We start from the raw sequence: 18,401 nt of genomic DNA, 5'->3' as shown, positions 1-18,401 counted from the left end.
AGCTTTCAGAGTACTGTTGCTTCCATCTCTTCAATTTCAATTCTCTTCTCAGCACACTTACCCCTGGATTCTGAGTCTATCTATTCCTTAAAACTACTTACTCTTGTCAAAATAAAACAAAGACCTGGAATATCTTTTATTCCTTATCTTTCAGACTTAATTGCTCAACGATAGTTCAGAATTTTGACTACACCATCATTCCTGAAATATTCTTTCCAAGTTCCATCTTATCAAACCTTTTTGTCCCTCACCTCCCCCATCCCACACTTCCATCATCCCTCTGATCATATCTTATTTGTTTGTTGAATTCTCCCTCTGTACCTCTCTTAACTGATGGCCTTCCTCAGGGTACTGCCCTTGGTTCGCTTCTTTTCTGATTCTACATCTCTACTCACACGGAGTTTAAATAATCATCTAGATCTCTTAAATCCCTAATTATTATCTTCATTCAGCCCAGATTTCTTGGTTAAACTCCTGAGCCACAGACTGGAAATGTACACCTAAAGGACCAATCAAACTCAACCTGGCAAAACTCACACTCATCCTTTGCACATCACAGCCTTTCTTTCTCTTTCTACATTTCCCAATTCTACCAACATGACCAAATAAAAAACTGGAATTCACACTTTAATCATTTTGTTGCACTACCTATATCTGTTTAATGGCCAAGATCTATCATTTCAAATGTCTAAATATCTCTTGAATCAGTCCATTGTTTCCATTCTGACTGATACTACCCATATTTAACCCACCTTCAAATCTCCCACTGTAACAGCTTCTTCCAAGACCTTATTGCCACTGTACCTCACCCCCTTCAATCTATCCCCCACCATGAAGCCAGAACCATCTTACAAAGATGGAAATACGATCACATCATTCATCTACTTAAAACTCTTCAGAGACTCACCATAGTTCATGGAATGAAGTCTACACTCCTCATCATGGTCATCAAGGCTCCATAGGATCTGGGCCCATTAATATCTGCCTCCTGCCTATATTGCACCACTCTGCCTCTAGAATGTTACAAGCTAGTTATACTGATCATCTTTCAGTTCCTGGAAATTACTCATTTGGCTTCTGGCCTTTGCATGTCTCACTCCAGAAATTCTCTCCATTACTACCCTCCCTCTACAGCTTAGTTAATGACTATCTTTCCTCCGGGTCCCAACTAATAGATTGCTCCCTCCAGAAAGCAATCCTGAACACAGTCTTTGTCTCAGGTCTGGAAGGGGTGGTCTTTTTCTTTACTTGCATAGCTTGTGTTGGGTAGAATAATGGCTCTCCAAGGATGTTCATATCCTAATCCCTGGAACCTGTGAGCATGCTATCTTAGAAGGCAACATGAACTTTGTAGATGTGACTAAGATTATAGACCTTGAGATGAGGAGATTGCTCTGAATTATCTTGGTGGGTCCAACTTAATCGCATAGGTCCTTCAAATCAGAGAACATTTCCTGTCTGAGGGTATATGACTATGAAAAAATGGTCAGAGAGATGTGATGCTACTGAATTTCAAGATGGAGGAAGCCATGAACAAAGGAATGTGGGGAGCCTCTAGAAGATGGAACAGGAAAGGAAACAGATTTTTCCCTAGAGCCTTCAGAAAAGCATGCAGTCCTGCCAACACCTCGTTTTCAGCCCTGTGAAACTTGTTTCTGACTTCAGTCCTACAGAATTGTAAGATAATAAATTTGTCTTGTCTTAGACCACCAAATTTGTGGTAATTTGTTACAGCAGCAATAAGAAATGAATACCACACCCTACATAACAGATATTGTAGCAGGTACTGTGTTGTGTTGTAATTGTCTGTAATAAAGATTTCTATCCCCCATTAGATTGTCAGCTCTTAAGTTAGGATCATGTCTATCTATTCCCTTGTAGTATTCCCAAGGCCTAGTACACATAAGTGATAACAAAAAATATTCATTGACTAATTGAGAAAAGAAGTTTTAAAAAAGGAAGAAAGAGCAGGAGGGAAGAGGAAAGGAGAAACTGTGAGCGAGAGTAAGAGAGGGAGAAGCAGGAAGAAAGAAAGAAAATATTCAACTATAAGACAACTCAAAGTTACTGGCAGAACAAATATCTGTACAAATATACACTGGGTCTATATTTCTGTATTTGTGATATCCTTCTTGATTACGTGGCATCACTGTTTGAAGAAGGATTTGAGCAAGTTAGTTAAAGCAGAAATGGTTCTCAAAATGAGAAACAAATTATCAGTGGTCCGTTACTTTGATTACATCCTAGTCGAAGTCAGTATTAACCTTTGGATTCAGAACCAGCCAGTACTAAAAAATAAAATAAATCCCTAATACAACTCTAAGACACTTTTTCCTCTTAAGTCAGAGAGAAATTTGTGACTGATCTCATAAAAACAGAAAACTACAAGTAAATATTAAATATGTGTGTATTAGTTATCCAGTTATTTTTAATATATACATAGGAATAACCTGGACACATCTTCTACTTAATGGATTATTTTCAGCATTGTATAAACACCTACTTTAATTACTACTCAATCTAAAACCTGTGATGATATAGTTTAGGTACAGATATTGAATTAAAGCCTCGTGTTAAAAATGGAAAAAATAAACCTAAGCCCCATAGATCAGCTCCTAGTCACTGGAACGGAGTATATTTGTATCTGCATGTTTCTCCACGTGTGTCCATGTTAAAGAGAGAGACACACTGTTTTAAAACAGTCTAATTCCATGCCTTTCACTATCATTCATGCTAGAGATTGCAAGTTTACTCCCAAATTATATGCGAGAAACCAAAATACAAGCATTAGTATCACAACAATAAAAATAAGTTTTGAGAAGTAGAAAATTTCATTTCACTACTGTTTTTTGCTCCACAATGATACTAAATGATTCATTTGATTTTTTTCACAACTCATGTATTTCATGAAACTGACCAGTGGTTTTGGTGTCACCTAGACAGAGGATGCACAAAGATCAATCAGCCAGCTAAAAGCATAGCAGTTAATAATTTAGAAAAGAAATGCTAAATAGTTACTTAGCAGGGGTAATTCTTGGGGTAGAGTTTGAGGAAAAATATACAACAGTTCTTCCAATATTTACATAAAATATATATTTTAAATAAATGTTAAGTCATTAAAGTTTTGGCAATTCATAAGACAAACTGCACTAGTTGTAAAATGAATAAATATCCTAGAATTTTCCATATATTCCATTGTCAATTTGCAGGTACAAAATATCATTAGGAAACCTTTGAGAGAAGATGGAAGTGTGGGTGGACTCTGAACTTACCTCCTCCCATGGACACCACAAATTCACAACTACCCTTGGAACAATTACTGAGCCAACTGAAAACTCATAAAAAGAACTCCTGCAACAAGGGACAGTCCTGACTGTGGTGGAAGAGGCAGAAATTCCTTTCTGGAGAGAAGGAAAGCAAACTTCGTAAGCCGTGGCACTTCACGGCTGGCCAGGAGCAATCTTAAAGTATACAGGCCTCCCTGGAGGAGTGGGAGATCTGAGATGAGGAATGTTACCACTATAAGCATCTTTTGGACTCAGCACAACTGAGATAACTGTCATAATATCTGGCTTGGCTGGCTACTAACAGCAGTGGGGAATACCTCCAGAAAAACTATCTGATGTAAGAGAAAAAAAGCCAGCTCTTAAAGAGCACACGCACAAATTCACCTGTTTCTGAAAGCAACCTAAAAGCACCAGAAAGAAAGGTGCACAGTCCTTTGGTGAAAAAAGACTCACCTGATAGGCTCTTGGTGCATCTCGGTGAGAGGTGAGACCTCAGCAGGAACTTAGACATTGGTGGCAGCCGTTATTGTGACCTGGTACAGGCATGCTGACTAGGATGCTAGTAGACACCATTGGAGATCTTCCCCTGGCCTGTCAGCCCAGGGTCCATCCCACCCACTAGAGCACCGATTTAAGCCAGCACAGCCAGGGCAGGCAGCCCACCCTAGGGACTGGTCCCACCCAACAGCAAGCCCTTGGGCAATGTGTGGGCCTGCATAGGCTGGATGCCTGGATCCTCTGCAGCCAGGCAAGTGGGTACACCTCTGAGGGGAAGGGCATCTTTGAGGAGCTGGTGGAGTGTGCAGGGCATTGTTGCAGTGTGTGGGGCCACTGAGGTGGAGCAACTGGGTCTGCTTCAGGGGGTTAGGGCACATGCATTAGGGCAGGGCTGTGTTGATGGTGTGTGTGGCCCTGTGGGCTGTGGGGGTGTCAGCTGCAGAAGAATTGTGTTTCTCAAACAGCCACACAGGAGACTGGCCCCACCTTCCAAAGCCTGAAACAACTGGATGCTCCCATGCATGGGGTCAGCTGCAATCCTGAGAGAGCTGACAGGAGCCTTCTAGGCTGGAGGCCTATAGCAATTGTAAGCCCCTGAGCCTAGCAACCAGCCATGATGGGGCCTACTCACTGAACAGAAAAACTACAAGAGGAATGTGCTATTAGACCTTATAGCCAACTCTGCTGGGGCTCCCTATGCCTGATAAAGTGACTGAAGGGTCCATAATAGCCACACACAGCTGAGCATAACAACCAGCTGGCCAGGGGGGCAGACTAGCTTCCATGGGCACCTACAGCAATAACAACCCTGCCACAACAGAAGGACACATGTAACCCATACAGGGGACACACCTGGAACATTTGCAACTGGTGATGAGAGGGAAGCACATTGCTGAGCCTCAAAAGGCATCTCTTACATAAGGCCACCTCTCCAAGATCAGAAGACGTAGCTGACCTACATAATACATAGATATAAGAACAGAGAAAGAGGCAAAATGAGGAAGCAAAGAAATAAGTTCCAATAAGGGAACAGGACAAAACCCCAGAAAAAGAACTAAATGAAACAGAAATAATCTACCTGACAAAGAGTTCCAACAAAATGTCATAAAAATGCTCACTGATCTTAGGAGAAGAATGGATGAACTCAGTGAGAACTTAAACAAAGAATTGGAAAATATAAAAAGGAAACAATCAGAAATGAAGAATACAATACTGGGCATGAAAAACTCACTGGAGGGACTCAATGCAGAGTAGATAATACAGAAGAATGGATCAGTGAGTGGATGAAAGACTAGAGGAAATCACCCAAGCTGAACAGATAAAAGAAAAAAGAATTAGGGGCTGGCCCCGTGGCCAAGTGGTTAAGTTCACATGCTCCGCTGCAGGCAACCCAGTGTTTCATTGGTTCAAATCCTGGGCGCGGACATGGCACTGCTCATCAGACCACGCTGAGGCAGCGTCCCACATGCCACAACTAGAAGGACCCACAATGAAGAATATACAACTATGTACTGGGGAGCTTTGGGGAGAAAAAGGAAAAAAAAAGAAAAAAGAAAAAAAGAAAAAAGAATTAAAAAGAATGAGGACAGTCTAAGGAACCTCTGGGACAATATCAAGCAGACTAACATTCATATTCTGTGTCCCAGAAGAAGAAGAGAGGGACAAAGGGGCAGAGAATCTATTTGAAGAAATAATAGCTTAAAACTTCCCTAATCTAAGGAAGGAAACAGACATCTGGGTACAGGAAGCACAGAGAGCACCAAACAAGATAAACCCAAATAGGCCCACAGCAAGACACATTGTAATTAAAATGCCAAGAATCAATGATAAAGAGAGACTCCTAAAAGCCACAAGAGAAAGGAAACAAGTGACATACAAAGGAAACCTCATAAGGCTATCAGCTAACTTCTCAGTAGAAACCTTACAGGATAAAAGAGAATGACACAATATATAAAATGCTGCAAGGAAAAATATCTTCAGCCAAGAATACTCTACCTGGCAAGGTTATCATTCAGAATGGAAGGAGAGATAAAAAGTTACCCAGACAAGCAACAAGTAAAGCAGTTTATCACCAAAAAAAAAACAATCTTACAAGAAATGCTAAAGAGACTTATTTAAGTGGGAAGCAAAAAACCACAAATAGGAATAAGAAAATTATATACAAAAAAAAAAAAAGCAATACAATCACTAGTAAAGGCAAAATACAATAAAGGTAGCAGATCAACCACCTATGAAGCTAGTATGAATGTCAAAAGATAAAAGTACTAAAATTACCTATTTCAGTGATAAGAGGGTAATGGATACACACACACACACACAAAGAGGTTAGATATAATATCAAAAATATAAACTGTGGGAGGAGGGGAGTAAAAGAGTAGAGCTTTTAGAAATAGGTCAAACTAAAGAGACCATCAACTTAATATAGATTGCTATATATGTAGGTTATTATATATGAACCTCATGGTAATCATAAACCAGAAACCTACAATAAATACACAAAAAATTAAGAGAAAGGAACTCAAACATAACAGTAAGGAAACCCATCAAATAGCAAGAGAAGAGAGCAAGAGAGGAAGAAAAGAACAGAGAAGAACTACTTAAACATCCAGATAAAAAGTAACAAAATGGTAATAATTACATTCTTATCAATAATTACTTTAAATGTCAGTGGACTAAATGCTCCAATCAAAAGGCATAGGGTGGCTGATTAGATAAAAAACAAGACCCATATATGCGACATACAAGGAACACTTTGGACCTAAAGACACTCACAAATTGAAAGTGAAGGGATGGAAAAAGATGAAAATGGCAATGAAAAGAAAGCTGGGCTAGCAATACTTATATCAGAAAACATAGACTTTAAAACAAAAACTGTAACAATAGACAAAGAAGAGCACTACATAATGATAAAGGGAACAATCCAACAAGAGGGTGTAACACTTGTAAATATCTATGCATCCAACACAGGAGCACCTAAATATAAAGCAATTATTACCAGGCATAAAAGGAGAAAGACAGTAACACAATAATAGTAGGGACTTTAGCACTCCACTTACACCAATGGATAGATCATCCAAACAGAAGATCAATAAAGAAACACTGGCCTTAAACGACAAATTAGACCAGATAGAATTAGTAGATATATACAGAACATTCTATCCAAAAGCCACAGAATTCTCATTCTTTTCTTCTTCTTCTTCTTTTTTTTTTTTTCACTTTTTTTGCTTTTATTCTCTGCTGTATAACACTTTCTGGAATAGTGCCTCACACATAGTATGGCTCAATAAATACTTTTTCAATGAATTAATGAATATCTAAATCAATGGAGAAATAAAGTACCTACTGGTAGAAAAAAATCAATATTCTAAATGTGTTAAATCTAGTCAAATTAATACATAAATTAAATACTCATTCTTTTCAAATGCACATGGAACATTCTCCAGGATTGATTACATATTAGGCCACAAAACAAGTCTCAAGAAATTTAAGCAGACTGAAATAATACCAAGCATCTTTTCTGACCACAATGGTATGAAAATAGAAATCAACTGCAGGAAGAAAATCAGAGAAGCCAAAAATATGTGGAGATTAAATAAAACGCTATTGAACAATGATTGGGTCAATGAAGAAATCAAAGGAGAAATCAGAAAATTCATGGAGGCAAATGAAAATGAAAATATGACACGCCAAAATTTATGGGATATAGCGAAAGTGGTTCTAAGAGGGAAATTTATGGCAATGCAGGCCTATCTCAACAAACAAGAAAAATCTCAAATAGATAATCTAAGAGCACACCTAAAGGAACTGGAAAACGAGGAACAAAGCCCAAAATCATTAGAAATAAGAGAATAATAAAAACAAGAGCAGAAATAAATGACATAGAAACTAAAAAAACCATAGAAATAAAATCAATGAAACCAAGAGCTGGTTCTTTGAAAAGATAAACAAAATTGACAAACCTTTAGCTAGACACACCAAGAAAAAGAGAAGGCTAAATAAATAAAATCTGAAATGAAAGAGGAGAAATTATAACAGACAGCTCAGAAATACAAAAGATTATAAGAGAATACTACGAAGACTATATGCCAACAAACTAGATAAACTAGAAGAAATGGATAAATTCTTAGAATCATAAAACTTCCAAAACTGAATAAAGAAGAAATAGAGAATTTGAATAGACTAATCAGCAGTAAGGAGACAAAAACAGTAACCAAAAATTTCCCCAAAATAAAAGTCCAGGACTAGATGGCTTCCCTGGTGAATTCTGCCAAACATTAATAATTAATGCCTATCCTTCTCAAACTCCTCAAAGAAATTGAAGAGGGGGAAGCTTCCTAACTCATTCTACGAAGCCAACATTACCCTGATACCAAAACCGGACAAGCACAGCACACAAAAAGAAAATTATAGGCCAATATCTCTGATGAACATTGACGTAAAAATCCTTCAAAAACAAACTATCAAATCGATGGGGCTGGCCCCGTGGCCAAGTGGTTAAGTTCGCGCGCTCCGCTGCAGGTGGCCCAGTGTTTCGTTAGTTCGAGTCCTGGGCATGGATATGGCACTGCTCATCAAACCACGCTGAGGTGGCATCCCACATGCCACAACTAGAGGAACCCACAATGAAGAATATACAACTATGTGCCGGGGGGCTTTGGGGAGAAAAAGGAAAAAGTAAAATCTTTAAAAAAAAAAATTTTTTTTAATTAAAAAAAGAAAAAAAAAATACTATCAAATCTAATACTAGAATATGTTAAAAGGATCATACACCATGATCAAGTGGGATTTATTCCAGCGATGCAGGGATGGTTCAACATCTGCAAATCAATCAACATGATACACCACATTAACAAAATGAAGAATAAAAATCACAAGATCATTTCAATAGATGCAGAGAAAGCATTTGACAAGATATAGCATCCATTTATGATAAAAAAAAAAAAACTCTGAATAAAACAGGTATGGAAGGAAACCCTCAACATAATAAAGGCCATATGTGACAAACCCACAGCTAATGTCATTGTCAATAGAGAAAAACTCAAAGCTATCCCTCTAAGAACAGGAACCAGACAAGGATGTCCACTTCCACCACTCTTATTTAACATATTATTGAAAGTCTTAGAGCAATCACTCAAGAAAAAGAAATAAAAGGGATCCAAATTGGAAAGGAAGAATTGAAATTGTCACTATTTGTGGATCACATGATTTTATATATAGGAAACCCTAAAGAATCCATGAAGAAACTTCTAGAAATAGTAAATGAATATGGTAAAGTTGCAGGATACAGAATCAACATACAAAAGTCAGTTGCGTTTCTATACACTAACAACGAAGTAGCAGAAAGAGAAATTAAGAATACAATCCCATTTACAATTGCAACAAAAAGAATAAAATACCTAGGAATAAACTTAACCAAAGAGGTGAGAGATCTGTACACTGAAAACTATAAAATGTTGTTGAAAGAAATTGAAGACAACACAAAGAAATGGAAAGATAGTCCATGTTCTTGGATTGGAAGAATTAACACAGTTAAAATAGCCATACTCCCTAAAGTTATCTACAGATTCAATGCAATCCATATCAAAGTACCAACAACATTTGTCACAGAAACAGAGCAAAGAATCCAAGAATTTATATGGGACAACAAAAGACCCTGAATAGCCAAAGCAATCCTGAGAAAAAAGAAGAAAGCTGGAGGTATGACACTCCCTGATTTCAAAATATACTACAAAGCTATTGTAACAGAACCGCATGGTACTGGCACAAAAACAGACACACTGATCAATGGAACAGACTCGAGAGCCCAGAAATAAACCCACACATCTATGGACAGTTAATTTTTGACAAGGGAGCCAAGAACATACAATGGAGAAAACAAAGTCTCTTCAATAAATGTTGAGAAAACTGGACAGCCACATGCAAAAGAATGAAAATAGACTATTATCTTACTCAAGACACAAAAATTAACTCAAAATGGATTAAAGACTTGAATATAAGACCTGAAACAATTAAACTTCTAGAAGAAAACATAAGCAATATGCTATTCGACATTGGTCTTAGAAGCACATTTTCAAGTACCATGTCTGACCGGGCAAGGGAAACAATAGGAAAAATAAACAAATGAGACTACATCAAACTAAAATGCTTCTGTGCAGCAAAGGAAACCATCACCAAAACAAAAAGGCAACCTAACAACTGGGAGAAGATATTTGCCAACCACATATCTGATGAGGGGTTAACATCCAAAATAAATAAAGAACTCATACATTTCAACAACAAAAAAACTAACAAATCAATCAAAAAATATGCAAAAGATCTGAATAGATATTTCTCCAAAGAAGATATGCAGATGGCCAACAGACGCATGAAAAAACACTCAACATCATTAACTATCATGAAAATGCAAATCAAAATTACCATGAGATATCACCTCACTCCCACCTGAATGGCTATAATTAAGAGGACAGTAAACAAGTGTTGGAGAGGATGTGGAGTAAAGGGAATTCTAATACACTGCTGGTGGGAGTGCAAATGGGTGCAGCCACTATTAAAAACAGTATGGAGAGTCCTCAAAAAATTAAGAATAGAACTACTATATGATCCAGCTACTCCACTGCTGGGTATTTATCCAAAGAACATGAAAACACGAATGCATAAAGATATATACACCTCTATGTTCATTGCAGTATTATTCCCAATAGGCAAGACTTGGAAGCAACCTAGGTGCTTGTCAAGAGATGAATGGATAAAGAAGAAGTGGTATATATACACAATGGACTACTACTCAGCCATAAGAAATGATGAAATCTGGCCATTTGTGACAACATGGAAGGACCTTGAGGGTATTATGCCAAGCGAAATAAGTCAGAGAGACAAAGTCAAATACTGTATGATCTCACTCATAAGTAGATGATAAAAACAATAACAAACAGTCACATAGACACAGATATTGAATTGGTGGTTACCAGAGGGGAAGGGGGGAAAGAGGAGGATAAAAGGGGTGATTAGGCACATGTGTCTAGTGATGGATTCTAATTAGTCTTTGGGTGGTGAACATAACATAATCTATACAGAAACCGAAATATAATGACGTACACCTGAAATTTATATAATGTTATAAACCAATGTTACTGCATACAAAAAAAAAGATGGAGAGACAGGTAGAGGGACAGTTATAAGGCAAGATGATAGGTGTTAAAATAGAGATATGTGCTGAGTGTTTGGGAAATACACAGTAAGGGCAGTCAGGCAAGACTTTGAAGAAGGTAATGGTCAGGGAAGGCAGGGGTAGTACCTTACCATAATCCTGAAGAGCATGAGGTAGTTGGAAAATGGTAAGAGAAGAAGAGAGAATTTCAGTCAGAATGACTAACCCAGAGAAAAGGGAAAGCATGACACAAAAATCAGTGGAATGACAGGTTGTTCAGAATGTCTAGTAATAGACCGCATGGTGGAGTAGGGTAGAGGAGAGATGAGAAGTGTGGCTGGCTGGTGAGGGGAAGTAGACTGAGATCATGAAGGGCCTTGTATTCAATACTAGAGAGTTCATGTCATGTCTCCTTATGTTATGTCAAGGATCTCTACTCCTTTGAAGAGATTTAAGAAAGGAATGGCGTGACTGGATTTGACTGTAAGTAGAACCCTTCTGGCCAATATGGAAACAAGTTAGGAAGATATGCAGTAGTTCAGGTGAGACATGATAAAGGCTTGAGTGTAGGCAGTGGAGATGGAGAAAAGGGATGAATTAAAATGATGTTAATTAGAAAGAGTCTCCAGGCTTCAAACATTGACAGGGTTGCAAATTTTCTTTGAACATGTCCTTATGTCAGCAGCCTCCCTGAGTTGCATTTACTCTTCCCTTTGGCTCTGGCTTTCAGGTCTAATAAGCAGCAGCGGACTCACCTCTGTCTGATGGCCTGCTCCAGCACCTCACAGATTGACCAGCCTCTCTATTCAAACACACTGAAAATAATTTTTGCTTGCTCTTGGTTTTATGAGAATTGAGTGTCACTCTTGCCTCTTAGTTTCTCCAGTTAGATCCAGACCAAATTCCATAGTCCCAAAAGAAAACTGCAGCTCATTTCAGGTTCACAACCCATCGCTATCCTCTTCTACTTTTCATTATTGCCTTTCTTCTCTTCTCGTTGCTTCAAAGAGCACTCATGACAAATATGGATGTTTGTACTCAATTCCATCTCTTCCTTGACTGTTTTTTCCCAATCAAGATCAAAGTCTACTTTGGTTGCCAAGGGGACCATGCTATTAGGTATCTATTTACCTGTCTTTGAGGGTTACCACCAGTGTGAAAGTTACTTTGCACAAAAACAAACACACAAACAAACAAAAAACCTTCAAGAGGAAGTAAAAAAAACAGCCACTAACTAAAAGCTTTCTTTCCCTCTAAAGGAAATTCTCATCTCACAGATATGAGAGAGTTGCTATGATGATGGCTTCCAAAACATCATGTATGAACATGCAAAGCAAGTTTCACTAAGTTGTCCCCTAAACTTGAAATTACTCCTGACATACACATTCTATTGCATTATATTATTTCTCCATAAGAAATTTGTTTTACCTTAGAAACACAAGCAACATTGTATAAAATTATAGACCCACAGATCTTTGTAGAAGACAGAGCACAAAGTATAGCATATTTTATTTAATGTTTCTACTGTGATTGCATGTTTCATCTACGCTTACGAATGAGCTCCTGACTTGTGTACAGAGATCCTGTCGAAGGCTTTCATGAATTAAGTAAATCTATTAGAGTGAGTTAAATTTAAAACATCATCTAGTAAGCAATCCATTCAAAGGGGTCTTGCAAGCAAGAGAATTAGCACTTGAACTGCTCATAAAAACAAATGGTGATCTCTGCTTATTTCTTCAATGTCAACACCAATTTTACTATCCCAACGATTATTTTGGCTTTTTTGTTGTTTTGGTTATTCACTCCCTGAATTAAGTTTTCTGCATATACAAGTACATGTAGAGTTAAGAGAAGTTCTGGCATGTTTATCTAGACAAGTTGTACAATACACTATTGCATCAATTATTTGTTTATTACAGGCAAAAACTGCTCCAGGACCTTGATTAAACTATTCATTGCTTTACACTCCGTTAAATTTCATGGATGTAAACAGAACCCACAATAATATACTGTAAAAGCAGAATCCACATATATAATTTGCTTTTTGCCCTGCACTAGTAAAATTTTAAAATGTCAAATTGCTTATAAGGTAATGGTAAAAGACGATGATATAGGTTAGATCTGCCTTTGATGTTTTGTTTTGTTTTATTTTGTATATATCAGTAGTGACTGTTTTCAACTTTGTTGAGATTCTGGCTGACAAAACACCAGAAACTTTGCCACTAACTACGCCAGGGTAGTTGGTGGATATGTTGCCATTTATGACTACAAAGATTATAAAGCTGTAATAGAGAGAAGCTTAATAGCTATAGTATGGTTCACATCTTTCATCCATTTCACACATATTAATTGAGTATATATTACTCGCCAGGCATAGGCACAGAGGGTACGTAATGGCAGGGAGGGGTTTGGGGAGGGGAGAGACCTGATAGAATTTCCTGTCTTTCTGGAACTAACATTCTCCTTGGAAGGTTCAGTAGTGCATCACTTGTATGAAGCTAAGGAGTGAAAGGCACATCCTACCTGTGAGCTGTCGCCGTCTACTCCGGGTTGTTTCACAATTTGCAGAGCAAGGTGTAAACTTGGACCAAGCGGTGAAGGTGCAGTCATCTCGACACGGGACCGTGCATTCTTGCACAAGGGGAGGCATGCCATTCATCTGCTTGAGACACTCTGTCATTTCTGCTGACTGGCTATCATCAGAGATGCATGAGACAGCTAAAAAAAAGAAAAGCATAGATTCTTTTATTATCTTGATTAAATCAGCCTGCTGCTGGTTCTATGACAAAATAGCAGAATCCCCCAATGTTTGAAAATTTGGTTATCATTGTGATTGCAAAAGGTGTTCAACATAGCCAACCTTATTCTCCTGCAAATTAAATGTTTATTGTTGCCACCAGAGGTTTTTGAAGATGTAATTGGTTTCATTATTAATCCAAACCCTGCATTGACAGCCACCAAAATAATTCTCAGTAATTTATTGTACATTCTGCTTGTGAGCACCTGATTTCTAGGGATGATATAAAACTAGGAAAGAGAATCTGTAAGAGAGTCATATGAAGACAAAAAAAGACAAAACCATAAAAATCATATGAACTATACCTAGATTTGAATTTTGTTTGTTTGCTTGTTTAAATGGCACATATGGAAGAGGTCCTATTTTCACTTCCCAGTCAGTATTTAAAAAGGAATTTCTGTTGTCTATCAGTAAATCTTTTTCTTCTTATCAACATTTTAGGATCAGTTAAAATTTTTAAACCATCTTTTTCAAGTACAGGTATAATCTGTCCAGATAATTCTCATTACAAATATCCTATCAATTGCAGATAACTCTTCAAAGTTTCTCTCACATGCTTTTTCAACTAGAATGTCTCTGGTCATACCATAAAATAACTACCAATCTCGAGGTGAAACACTTATGAAATTTTACTTAATTTTTCATTTGGTTCTTTGGAATAATGGCTTTTTATTCAATTACCAATGAATGATATTTTTGTGCATCTTTTATTCGCACTAATTATGGACTTTCTAAGGATGTGTTTTTATATTCTCTAGGCCAGCATTTCTCAACCTTGGTACTATTGACATTTTAGGTTGGATGCTTTCTGTGTTTGGGAACATGAATGAGTCTTGTGCATTGCAAGATATTTAGTAGCATCTCTGGCCTCCACCTATTAGATGCCACTAGCACACACACCCTTCCAGTTATGAAAGCCAAAAATGACTACAGACAATGCCAAATGTTGTCCCCAGTTGAAAACTACCCTTCTAAACTGATTCTGAACCATGGATGTCGATGAGAATACAGAGATTCCATAGCATGACCTCAGACCTACTGTGTCAATATGCCTGGGGGAGAAGTCTAGGAATATTTTTGTCTTTAAGTGTCCCAGGTTGTTCTGAACTAGCCTGTCCACTGACCACCCATACTTGGTGTGGATGCCTATGGAAATAGTGTTAACAGATATTTGCTGAGTTCATCATCCTTAAGAAATCATAGTTTAGGATCATTTTTATTACACCTCTTTAAAATCTACCAAGTTACAAGGAATAAAGAGACCACAGCTTAGGATCAACGTTGTTAAGAACTCGTTAAATCTCTCTAATACAGGGCAAGTATACATAGAGCCTTCTTTTAGTTGCCCATTCTTCTTACATTCCGAATTCCTTCCTTTATTTTGAGCACAACAGAGACCAAGTAAACCTGAAACCATATATATATATTTTAGAACTAGTGAAAGCCGAACCCATCTAATGTTTTTGGACCAAGGAATTAACTAAGATGAAAATGGATGTACACACAATATTTCTGAGTTTGTACATCTGCTCTGTGGCAAGAGGGATTATTCATTGATTTTGAATAGTTTTTGGTTTTGTTTTTATCCACATCCTAGGAACAAAATCCATCACACATCAAGCCAACATCATCTGCGTTTTCTTTGTTGGAAATATTATGGCCAATAATAATGAATACACCAAGATACTTTATCTTTATAGGGTACAAGCAAACATTATTTGAAGTGCCAATTTGGTGTCAGTTCAGCAAACTTTTAATATTTTTCCAAGATTACAATGCACTGAATAACATGAAGAGGAATTCTAAATACTTTTTAAAAGCACTGCTGTTTAAAATTTAAACCTCTATGTATATACAAATGAGATTTTTCCAATGAAATTAATTTTAAATATTCATATTCTATAATTTCTTTCAAGTAAGTTTAGAATTTGAAAGCTATGATGAATATTCAATGATATTTTGAAGTTCTACAAAGTATCTAAATTAGAATACACTGGATTTATGAATATCTATATTGAGTTATTTTATATTAAAAAAGGGAAGCATTCGAAATTAAGAAATAATAGCTATACTATATGATGCAATTCACAGACATTCATGGCAAATGGTATGAATGCAAATTCCAACTCCAAACGTCCAGGAGTTATGTGAACTGAGATCAGTTATTGAAATTCTTTATGCTTTAGTCTCCTCATCTTTAAAATGAGTATCGTAAGAGCACCTAGAACAAAGAGTTGTGACAATTCTTAAAACAGCATCTCACACACACTAAAGGGCTCAATAAATGCTATCAACTATTATTATCCTTTATGTTTGTTTCCAAATTTGTTTTAAAACAAGGAGGCTGACAGTTCTCCTAGGAAGTATACACGGACACACTCTCATTCTCCACAGCTCTTTCCTTCCTTGGTCATTTTCAGAATCTGAGGGACAAAGGTAAGAAGAAAACTATGGTTGAATCTTCACCTGATTTCTGGTGCTACACTTAAAATCACCATTAATCAACCAATATATCAGGTACGTTCTAAGTGCATTCACTGTATTAACAGGGCTATGCAGAACGAATCAGATCCATCACTCCTCTACAAACTGAGGTAGTAGAGTAGTTCAACCAAGACGTTGGAGATTACTGAGGGCCACAGAGTACATTCAAAGTTGTAAGGTGAAGTTTGACAACACCACATTAATCTGAAGACCACTGCTCCATGTTACTACTGACAATCTATTAACCAAGGGTGAGAGGCAACTGACACATTACAGATCGCACGATGATCAATTTAGGCCAGGCATCATGCTCTTCAGATTTCTTCAAGCTCAAGATTCCAATTGCTTTTCAAGTATGAAAAGAAGCACTAGAAACAAAAACCTGAACAAGTTAAATAAAAATTTTCTTCTTGGGAATGTTCTAGTATAAAAGGAATCCTTTAATTAATAAACATTTGTTGAATGGCTGGTTATTGAATTATATTTGAGGGTAGGAAAATATTGGAGAAATAGCAAGCAAGAAGTCCGCAGGACTGGAAAACTAGCAAAAGAAAGACAACAGATATTCAAAGGAAATGAAAAGAGAAGACATTTGGAGTAAATGGGGATAACTAATATCTATAGGTACAACCAATTCAGAGGCTCCTTCCATTGAGGTACTCATAGTCAAAGGATATTCCTAAAAAATAATAAGTTTTAACCTACACTGGAATTCAGTGACCAATACTAAAGGTATAGACTCAAGTCAGAGAACTTCTTTCGAGGAATAAATCAGAGGTGATAACAACATGTACTGATAAAATTGTAGGCCTTGGTGTCAAAAAGAACTCCATTTTTTTTTTTTTTTTTTACTCTTACCTTGGGCAAGTTATGTCAACTCTCTTAAGACTCAATTAGCTCATCCATACAATGAGAATGATAATAATACCTACATCATATGATAAATTCATGCAGATGAAGTGCTTAGTACAGTACTAAGCACTTGGTACATTAGTCCATGTGCCCTGAGAGTTACCTATTATTATGATGGAGGCTAATTGGAAATTAAATGTAACAAATAGTAGGAAAAGAAGAATCCACCACCACTTGTCTTGGTTTTTCGTTCAAGAAGAATTTTCCAAATCCCACCAAACACTCTTGACCTCTAAGAAGTGTGACTGGAGCCTCCCTTGAATTATAATGTTCAGGTCAGTAGCCTCTTCCAAAGACTGCATGGTCCTCCCAAGGATACTGTCTGCTATTTTTCCAAGTGATGCTCTGTGCCTTCTGCTTACCGTCTACAGAAATGAGGCTTATAAGCTACTGGATGAGATCACAACTCCAAGAAAAGTCAGAAACTGAAATCTAAGTCCTGCTAGGAATTCTTTCCAGAAGCACCAAAACCAATATCCTTAATGCTTAAGAGTTTCATGAGAGGAGAGCCAACATTTGCAAAACAGGAGTGCTGGCCATATTTGCATCTTTATACCTCACTTACCAAGGTGGCCATACCCCCAGAAATAGGTACCACATCTTTCTGTGTTAAAGTTGAATTCACAAGAATTTTAACACCTGAGGAAGATTTAGTTGCATGTATCAAACTTTTCTGACCATTAGAATCATTTGGGCTTCATTACTGATCAGAAGAGGCGTGCGTGGACACAAGTCAGAAAAAATATGTGATGCCCTAGGATCAGGAATAGACCTTGCTAAAGTCACTTTCTCTGCCTCCATGGTGGTCTAGCTGTTAGACTTTGCTTATTTACCTGGATCTTTATTACCTACATCTTCTGTCCTAATAGATCTTCCTGAACTGCATCCATTCATTCACCCATTCACTTATTTGGTTGCAAAATATGTAAGGAACTATGAACAATTATAAAAGCCTTGTGTGTGTACACACATACACACATACATATAAATAATCAGGCTTCTGGGAGGCTACATTAGTGGCAGTGACAGGCAGGTAGACATATAGAAATACAACACTGTAGTTTCTCTGATGGTGATAACCAATGGGGAAACTCAGCATAGAAGGGAAAAGTGGGTGCTTCAGTCTTGAAGGGAAAGGATGTGTAATGGGCAGGCAGGAAAAAAATAAGCCATTACAAAGAATTTATCTGCCAGACATCTGCTATTTAGTTGAACTCTGAGTCTTGGCTCCTTTGGATCATAGCAAATTACTTGCAGGCCATGATCTAGAGAAAAT

General features: G+C 37.3%; 1 protein-coding gene across 1 annotated transcript in view; it reads right to left on the bottom strand.

Moving 5' to 3' along the window:
• Positions 1 to 18,401, bottom strand: part of THSD7B (thrombospondin type 1 domain containing 7B) — a 675,055-nt gene that overhangs the window by 221,178 nt on the left and 435,476 nt on the right. The window contains exon 12 of the mRNA XM_046659574.1: positions 13,456 to 13,650. Within this exon, the coding sequence (XP_046515530.1) occupies positions 13,456 to 13,650 (195 nt within the window). The remainder of the gene's footprint in view (positions 1 to 13,455; positions 13,651 to 18,401) is intronic.

This window comes from Equus quagga, chromosome 4 (assembly GCF_021613505.1).
Source record: "Equus quagga isolate Etosha38 chromosome 4, UCLA_HA_Equagga_1.0, whole genome shotgun sequence".
Lineage (NCBI taxonomy): Eukaryota > Metazoa > Chordata > Mammalia > Perissodactyla > Equidae > Equus > Equus quagga.
The sequence above is the reverse complement of the archived record's forward strand: the minus strand, read 5'-3'. Positions and strand labels throughout refer to the sequence as shown.